The sequence below is a fragment of the Gorilla gorilla genome, chromosome 1, assembly GCF_029281585.2.
Source record: "Gorilla gorilla gorilla isolate KB3781 chromosome 1, NHGRI_mGorGor1-v2.1_pri, whole genome shotgun sequence".
Lineage (NCBI taxonomy): Eukaryota > Metazoa > Chordata > Mammalia > Primates > Hominidae > Gorilla > Gorilla gorilla.
In genome coordinates this window covers 5,921,465-5,931,383 of record NC_073224.2, presented here as the reverse complement: position 1 = coordinate 5,931,383, position 9,919 = coordinate 5,921,465, and the positions used below count along the sequence as shown (strand labels likewise).

The following is a 9,919-nucleotide window of genomic DNA, read 5'->3' as shown; positions in this document are numbered from 1 at the left end:
TCATATTTCAGGACCTTACACACAGGAGAAACTAAAGTTACATGAATGGTGGGGTCAGTGTAGTCTTTGCTTAGTTAGTATTCCACCAAAATTACACATCAAAGCACCACACCTAACTCCGACTAATTACAAAAATACTTGTCTTTAGCATATCAATGAAGATGTTGAGAATAAGAAAATTGAGACACTTATTCCACGGGAACTAAGTTAGCTAATAAAATGTCTTGGTTTATTCATTCTACATTTATCTGTTAACAATTTGAGCACAAATGGCAGTTTTGTAGGTTTTTGGCCATGTAACAATCTTAATGGCAGTCAATTTTCAATCAATAAATCAATATTTCAGGAATATATTGGACTCCATGTGAATAAAGACAGGGCAAGTATTTAATTTCAGAGGTAAGTGATAACATTCATAAAATGTAACTAAGAACATGGAATGAAAAATAGTATCACCTTCCTAAATGTTTTCTAAATGAAACTGCTACACATTTAGCACTAGAAAATATTTTACTTGTATTGAATGTTTGAAATTAAGTCATCAAGGAGGTGGCAAATGCTCCTTCCAATTTCCATTCAAAAGTTGGTCAGCAATACAGACAGGCAGGACTCATGATCACAGGTTAACAATAGAGACAGGCAGGACTCATGATCACAGGTTAACAATAGAGACAGGCAGGACTCATGATCACATGTTAGCAACACAGACAGGCAGGACTCATGGTCACACGTTAGCAACACAGACAGGCAGGACTCATGGTCACACGTTAGCAATACAGACAGGAAGGACTCATGGTCACACGTTAGCAATACAGACAGGAAGGACTCATGGTCACATGTTAACATGGGCACTTCCAAGAGCTGCTTGGTGTGCCATGGTTTGTAGGACTACTTGACTGACAATGCCCTCTGGAAATGTTTGTGATTCCAGTTGAAAAAAGTTGACTAATGCGGAGATGCTCACCAACTTCGCTACTGTTCCCAAGTAATCCTTGCAACAGGATGATTTTGCCTGTTAATTTTGAATTGCTAAAAGTGACACTGAACATTCTTCAGAACCAATACCATATTTTCTGTAATAGCTGCGTTATTGGCCGCAGCACCACAGATGTTTGCACTAGTCCCTGCTAGTCCTTCCTGATCACAGTCACCACCCCTGATGCTCTGGGAGTCCCTGCTAGTCCTTCCTGATCACAGTCATCACCCTGATGCTCTGGGAGGAGCCACATCTCCCTAGTACTTTCCTCAGAGCTGCGGCCACATCTTTATTCCTCAAGCTGTAGATGAGTGGGTTGAGCATGGGGGTGAGGATGGTGTAGAAGGCAGACACCACTTTATCTTTCTCTGGAGTGCGGTAGGAGTGGGGCAGCACGTTGGTGTAGAAGGCTGCCCCGTAGAAAACGCTCACCACCATAATGTGGGAGGAACACGTAGCAAAGGCTTTGCGCCGGCCCTCAGCAGAGTTCATCCTGTGGACAGTAAGGAGGATGTGCGTGTAGGACACAGAGATGACAGATAGAGGGATAAGCAGCATCAGCACGCAGCAGGCATACATCAGGGTCTCATAGAGTGACGTGTCTGTGCAAGACAACTTCAGCACGGCTGGGATCTCACAGAAAAAGTGATTGTTCTCTCGGGATCTACAGAAGGGGAAACTCATAGTGACAGGAGTCAGCATGAACCCATCCAAGGAACCACCAACCCAGGAGCCGACCACCATGAATAAGCAAACCCTGCGGTTCATGAGGAGAGGGTACCGTAGAGGGTTGCACACAGCCACGTAGCGGTCATAGGCCATGAGACCCAGCAGGAAGAATTCCCCTCCAATCAGGGTCAGGTAGAGGAAGATCTGAACTGCACAGCCCAGGAAGGAAATGGTCTTGTCCTTGGACAGGAGGTCCTGGAGCATCTTGGGGACAGTGATACAGATGTAGATGGTATCCATGATGGAGAGCTGGCTGAGCAAGAAGTACATGGGTGTGTGGAGGCGGGAGTCCATGTGGATGAGCAGAATCATGACCACATTGGCTGTTATAGCCACCACAAAGATGGAGAAGACTATTGCAAAGAGAAGCCCGGGGAAGGCAGGATGGGTGATGAGGCCTGTGAGGACGAAGTTAGTGGAGTTCTGGAGAAGACCCTCCATGCCCATGGTCCATGACAAGCTCCTTGGGCTGTAAAGGCAGAAATCTGGCAGCTTATTTAACGACCTGATATGTAGGAAGAGCCCACCAGGAATAGTATGTCAGAAGCAGCGTGAGATCAAGAAACGATCACCTACTTCAGGATCATTTGAAATCCTAGGTTTCAGTATTAATGATCTGTGTGATATTGGACAGAAAATTGATCTCTCAAATAACTCAATTTCATCATCTGTGAAAGGTCATCATAGTTCTATACTCTACAGGCTGGATGTGAGATGTAAATGTAATTCATACAGTACCTGGTTTAGAATCTGATTTTTACTTTGAACTATCCTAATACATTTCATAATCTTATCACTTTTAGATTGAAAGTTTTCTGAGGGTGGTTACTGTGCCTTATTTCCCATTTCACCTTGCAAAACATGGTTTGAATTTAAATTGCTCTCTGAATCTCCATTGAGATGATTGTACTAAAGTCATCCACAGATATCTATTTGTGAGTTAAGAAATTGATAGAAAACATCTAGATAATTTTTTGGCTGCTGCTGTTACTGAACAGCTTTATGAAAGTCTGGAACATCAAAGCAGTACAGATGACCTCATTTGGGGTCAGGAGCCACACTGTCTTGTGGTTAGACTTTTGTCCTGCAAAAGGAGTTCATGTTTTAGGCATGGATTGCTGTGAGAACTTGTGTCTATTTGTTCTCACAGAATAATTTGGGGATCATAAATCTGGCAGGACAACCACCACAAACTGCTTCAGAGCAGGGCTTTAGTTTCATTATCATGGTGGTCTTTCTGGTTGACAATGAATTCTGCTAAAATTATGACTAGATACTGCATCATAGAATTCAATCATGACCTAATCTTAAAATATTGTTTAGCCAAAATGTTAGAGTTTCTCTGACAGAGTGGCATCCTGAACCTGTCCTAATACCATCCTAGTAATCCACTGCTAGTTGGGTTTTTTCCTCAAGTTTATTTCTCTACCATTTTACTGATCCTTCATGTTTATAAGTAAAAATAACTACAGTCGGGTGCAGTGGCTCACACCCATGATCCTAGCACTTTGGGTGGCCAAGGCAGGCAGATCACCTGAGGTCAGGACTTCGAGACCAGCCTGGCCAACATGGTGAAACCTCATCTCTGCTAAAAATACAAAGATTAGTCGGGCATGGTGGCAGGCGCCTGTAAAATCCCAGCTACTCAGGAGGCTGAGGAAGGAGAATCACTTGAAATTGAGGCGGAGGTTGCAGTGAGCTGAGATCGTGCCATTGCACTCCAGCCTGGGGGACAAGAGTAAGACTTCGTCTCAAAAAACAAAAAACAAGAAAACAAAAACTATAGATGGTAAAGAAATTTCTGAACTCAGACGACACAGCAGTATCAAACATTCCTTGAATAAATGGAATGAATTCTCATGCTTTTTTGAGTAATATGAATGCGTGTCCCTTTTATATGTTCAGGGATACTGAGGGATGGATTGTTCTTTTAGATTATGGTGTATTTCTTCTCATTTTAGTGACAGGATTACTGAAGAAACTTATTTCTGTCAAACGTTTTGGCCACCAATACTACAAATATATCTGAATCTTTTGGTTCTAGAATAGTCAAAATTTACAGTCCCTGAAGCATCAAGAAGGAATAAACTCCCCTTATGTTGAAGCAAAAACAATAGGAACAGTAGAGACAGTTTTCCTTCTTAGTGCTCAAAGATGGAGATGAGTAACAGGCCTAAAAGATGAGTAAACATCCAGAGGGAGAAAAAAAAAAAGCAATTTTTGTGTTGGTCTGTGCTGAAACTTCAGTTTGTCACACCTTGGTTGAGGAGAAATACATGAGCATCAAATATTAACTCCTGTCAAGCGTGATAAAAGTCAGCTACTTTTGCCTTTAACAGGTGAAAGATTTCCTTGTGATAGCCACAGCTTTTAATCATGGGTCAAGAGACTATTTAAATATACAATTCCATTTGCAGTGGCTTTTGCAATAGCTTGTTGGAAATTGAAAATATTAATCTCAGACAGTAAGTTTGTCTTGACCCACATCTATTGTTTCAGTTAAATGCATTATGGGTATTATACATTAATTACTATAGTGTTAAGTTAGCTGACAATCATCCTTTTAAAAATACTTTGAGAAACTGAAATAAGCAAGAATGAGACAAACGAAAATGACCTAAGAAAATAACCAATTACTTTTGAATCAGAACATGAACCAGAGCATTTTGTTTCATGTAAATAATCAGACTCCACAAGGTATTCAAAGAGGAGGCAAAACACTATTGCCTCAAATGTTTATGATAAAAGGATAAGAACATTTTCAACTCCTAGATCTTATCTTACTGCAGGATCCCAGAAGAGGAGAGTAAAAAAGCTGAAACAGGAGAAAGATGATTTTAGCCACCTCCTTTATTTTTATACAACCGAGACCATGTTAAAAAAAAGAGGTTCCTTGTGTGAGCGTTGTGCGTACATGTGTGTGTAGTGTGTTCATATGTGAGTGTGTGAGCATGGTATGTGTGGTGTGTGCACCTGAGTGGGTGGGGATATGTGTAGGGAAAAGGCCCTGCTAAAGAGCAGAACACTACACTGCTTGGCACAAACGAGCAATTCACTCATTTCAATGAAGCCAATATTTAGAACCAAATGTGACATGTTCAAATGCATGCCTAATATTCCACAGGATACTGGGCATTGCAAGTAGACAGTGAAAATATCTGCATTATGGACAAAATATGTCATCAGTTACTTCTGTTTACATCAGTTCCGAGCATCTACATTTTAACATTAGAGTTGATGCTATTGTTTAGCATTACGTGTGGTTTGGCTTATTCACACATACAAGATCCTAGATTCCACTCCCCATCAGGTCATCTTTCCCTCACTATCATTCTCCACTCTAAGACACTTAGGTTCCCCTTCATCAACTAGTCTTTCAAAAAAAAAAAAAGCTTTTATTTGCGTGATCAAAGCTTCAGGCTCTTCAAGGTGGGGAATGATTTCTCCCCAGTGCAGATTAGAACATAACCCAGAACCCCTGACCCCCAGGACCAGTTATAACATCACCCAGTGTTGCAACATAATTATCTGGCAGGAATGGGAGGGTGGGAAGATCAAGCCGAGAGGTGGAGGACACCAAGCACAGGAGCTCCACATCTGTTATCTGCACACTCAGGACTGATGGGTGAGAGATGAGTGAGCTCGCCAAGAGGCATTTATTCTACCTGTGGTCTGCCACATGGAGAAGAGGGAAAGAGGAGGAGGAGAATCTCTGCAGGGTGCCAGGTGATCAAAGCTGTATGTTTCAGGACAACAGCCCTGGAGTTGTTCTGGGAGAAGCCATAGAAATCAAGAACAATTGGTGACTCACCGAAAATTGAAGAGATCTCCAAGAGAGGTCAGATGTTCTTCTACCAGGGAGAAGAGCTTAGAGCAATTCATTCTGACACCCCTTTCTGGGAATTCAGCATGACTAGAGCTATGAGAAGTATCTGCCAGTGTCCTTTCTGTGGCAATAAAGCTGCTAACCCCAGAACTGATCTTCTCTCCTTGACACAACGTACCTGTAAAGCTTGAAAGGGAAGGGTTTTCCATTCCATCGTTAGAGACAGAATGCCTGAAGCACAAACACATTCCGTGTTCAAAACACTCACCTAGTACTGGGTGAGCTACGAAGATTGATAGAACTGACAATATTCTTAAGGGGTATATAGTATCTCCCTATATATATCATATAGGGGGGATACTGATTAATGTATCATGTCAAAAATCCTCATAGAAGCAGATCATTTTAAGTCTAAAGTGGGGATTTCTAAAAATGAAAATGTATTGGGGACTTTTTGAAGGTGTTTAGCCACAAATAACAGCTAATGCCATTGTGCTTTGCTCAGCTGTCAAATTGCTCTGGGAATGACACGCATAGTTACTTCTCCAGACCTCAGTGTTCTTTCAGTAAAAGAAAGGATTAGTAACATGTTGGTGACATGCCAAAGTGCCACATAGCTCTAAGAGTCATCGATTATTTGCTCCTGAATGAGAAAAAGGGGGCCAAGGATAGTATATTGGGATCTTTCTGCTTTGACTGAAGATTATGAGAGAAGATAATGGTGTGGAAGGCACTAAGAGATGGAGGAAGAGAAACAGGAAGTTTGGTATTCCCCAAACCATAAACCAATAGGGCTTTACGTGTGCCGGGTACTTTAGAAGTTTTACATACATGAAGTCATAGCAAACCAGAAGATGCTATGCATCAGTTTGAGTAGTGGACAAAGGTACAGTTTCCCCTTATCAGTGGGAGACAGTTTTCAAGCCTCCCACTGGATATCCGGAACTGCAGGCAGTACTGAGCCCTATATATAACACCATATTTTATCCCACGCATACATATCTATGATCAAGTTGAATTTATAAGTTAGGCACAGTAAGATTAATAATAAAATAGAATACCTAAAGACAATATACTGTGGCTATAACTTTCAGTTTGAAGTGTGACAGCAAAACTTGCATAATTTTTTCCTTCTTCATGATTTCAAAGGTAAGTTTTTCTTAACATAGATCTTGGCAAACTCAGTTTATGAGGGTTTCTCTCTCCTTAAGTCAAGAACTTTCACCTTTTTAGTTAAAGCAAGCACCTTACAGCCTCTCTTTGGCACATCTAAATCGCCAGCTTCACTAACTCCATCTCTTTGGGGCCATTAAGAAAAACTGTTACTTGAACACAAGCACTGAGTCCGCCACAGTTGATTTGATAACCTAGACAGCTACTGAATGACTCAGGGGGTAGCATAGACAGTGTGAATCAACTAGACAAAGGGATATTTCCACCACACTACTCAAAATGGTGTGCAATTTGAAATTTGAGATTTTTCATTTATTTTTTACACATGGTAGATAGCAACCTGGCAGATTGCAGGTTAACTAAAACTATGGAAATTAAAGTGTTAAGAGAGGAATACCATGTCAGAATTCTTTACCTCAAAGGTTCACCCTAGGGCTAGAGACTGAAAGGATCTTAAAGCATGAAACTTTTAAAGAGAATCTAAGTGATCACTGCTTTGAAAATAGTGGATCACAAGAACCAGGAGAAGACAGGAGTCAGTTCAGTTAAACAGTGCAATAGTAGAGAGGGAAACCGGTCTGATTCCGAAACTCGAGACTGAAGAGAGGACATGATCAAAGACAATGTAAATAATGTCAAAAGGCTCGAAAATGGGAATTAGCAGGCACTAGGGGTGGAAGAAAGAGGGGAGAGTCCAGTCTAACTACAGCTGAAGAGCCCGTGGAGAGCTGAAGTGTGTGGGGTGGAGTGCGGCTGGAAAGTGAAGGCGGAGAGACCAGAACTCAGTGTCGAGAAATAAGGTGCAAATGGGAGTTGTTTCAGTCAGAAACTTACATGCTGAAATAAGGTACTTATGAAAGATCCACCTGGCAGTTTTAGTCTTGAAAGCAAGATTAATTGCTACTCATGAGTCTTCATAGCCACAGTGGGCTTTGGCCAGGAACTCCTTTTCTTCTTCTACCTACACAAGCTACTCCTGTACTCCGTCTGCTTTTATGAATGAACGCATTTGGACCTTGCTTCCTACATTAATCAGACTATCCCCTTCTCTCCACAGCAACGTAGTATCCAATGATGTGAATTTCTCTTTTCCCTTACCTTTATCTCCAGTTCTAATTACATACTGCCTTAGTTACCACCCCCGTTTATCTGCCTATTTAAATGGTAACTGTTTTCATTCGTGGAAAAGTAACCTACTTTCCCTCCATCCCAAATGATAATTTGGAAATTTTCAGTGTGGAAAGTTAGGCGTAAGATAGAAGTTTTCTTGGCTTTAAAAAAAAAATCAGCACTATAATGGCATATAGGTGAACATTTATTGAACACTTACTATGCCAGAAATTAGTTCAGTCTGAAGAACACAGGTTTTAATGCTACATGCCAACTTACCTAAACTACGTTGTCAAGGATATCACCAATGGACTAGAAAGAAAGAAGTGCATCTGGTTTCCTGGAGAAAGGTCTAAATTCCAAGCTGCCAGCAGGAGGGCTGTGATGTGGATGTGCAGGGGAATGCTTCTGGGCAGCAGTGTCAGTTCGTGTGGTGGCAAATAGAAATCAAAGGATCTGGCATATGGCCCATCCAGTCCACCCTGCTAACGCTGTGGAAGAGGAAATGGAGAGTGAAGGAATGGAGGATTACACAGGAACAGCAGTAGTGAGGTGAGATGAGGTGAGGCGGGCTGAGGTTGGCCCATCTAGTCCACCCTACTAATGCTGTGGAAGAGGAAATGGAGAGAGGGCGGGCATGGAGGATTACACAGGAGCAGCAGTGGTGAGGTGAGGTGAGGTGAGGTGAGGTGAGCTGAAGCAAGGGGCAGACACCTGCAGCTATAAACACAATGCACTCATTATTATACCCCTACAGTCTGAGCTTCCAACATGTCCACATCTCCCCCTGGGCTCCAGTTACTCAGCTCAACAGGCTTTTATATGTCATGCTAAGATGGCTTCTAGGAGACCTCTAATAGTTTTATTAAAAAAAAAAAAAAGATTTTATCTTAAGGTACATGTGGATGCCTTATGGGTTAAATAAAAGAGGAAGGAGGTTAAAATGAAAAAAAAATCATAATTTCCCTCCAAGCATGCAGGAAGTCTTCAGCCACACCTAAATGCATATGAACGGAGCAATTAATCATTTAACTTAAAATGTAAACTAAAATTTTAACAAAATATTCAGAGGGCAATCTATGCTTATCCAATAGTACGCACCCCTGCTACCAATTAAGTCTGAAACTTTCTCATTGTGAATACCAAAAGCACGTCCTTCCAACTGTCAGCTCTTACATACCATTTTCCTTCAGTAAATCTATTCATGTTCTTCTAAACTATTAGATTTCCCTTAGCTTCCCACGTTTCATGCTAAATGCCCTTTTCCAGTTGTCTGCTTGCCAGATAGTGAATATATGTTATCTATGCTTAATCTTGAGAAGACCACTGCCTCAGTTATTAGCAGATAAGCTCACAGTAGTAACGTGGCCTTCTAATAGTTACAGAGTAATACCTAAAGAAAACATCCCAGTCTCTGGGTGATGTTCTGTTTTTCATGAAAATCTAAGGATCCTACCTCAGTGAAGCTGGGTCCAAGCCTTTCTAAAGCAGTAGTGGAATGTCAGACTTCTTAAATACATTATGTAGGGGTGAGGCTAGGTCAAAAAGTCTTTTCACTAATAGATTCCCACATCCCCCAGGAAGAATTCCTGGGTTAGCAATTAATCCAAGTTGACTGGGTTTACCATGAACTCTAGAAGCAGCCTGTCCTTTCTTGCAGAGGGTGCATTGTTTTCCCAAGTGAAGGACTGGAATCGTTTCTTGGTATTTCATCATGAAAATGTCTTAATCTTGGCATCTCTCCAGAGAGATTTTAAGGGCAGTGATGTGGGGATAAGAGCCTCGCTCGAAATTGAAAATTAGATTTTAAATTTTTTTAGAAATAGAGGCTATGACAAACTAAAAAAGCTCTTTCTCAAAAGTCACTGGCCTCTTTTGTTTGGAGAGAAATCTTTAAAGTTATAAATAAGTATGAACCAAAAAGCATTGGAGCCAAGTCTCAATCAATGTAGATGTTTCTGGTGCCAAGGTTGAGGATGCACCTGGGGAAAAGGAACACAAGATGACAGGAGCATCTGAGATTTGTGCTTCCAAAGACGGTTGGGAGACTTCAATATTTAAAAGGGAAACAGTGGGCATTAGAGGAAAAACAAAAAGGAAGTGTG

At 41.3% G+C, this 9,919-nt stretch overlaps 1 protein-coding gene across 1 annotated transcript; it reads right to left on the bottom strand.

Moving 5' to 3' along the window:
• Positions 1-1,177: 1,177 nt before the first annotated feature.
• LOC101141204 (olfactory receptor 2T2) lies at positions 1,178-2,152 on the bottom strand. The gene has a single exon (XM_004028744.4). The coding sequence runs from the start codon at positions 2,150-2,152 to the stop codon at positions 1,178-1,180; it is 975 nt and encodes a 324-aa protein (XP_004028793.4).
• Between the last annotated feature and the right edge of the window lie 7,767 nt (positions 2,153-9,919).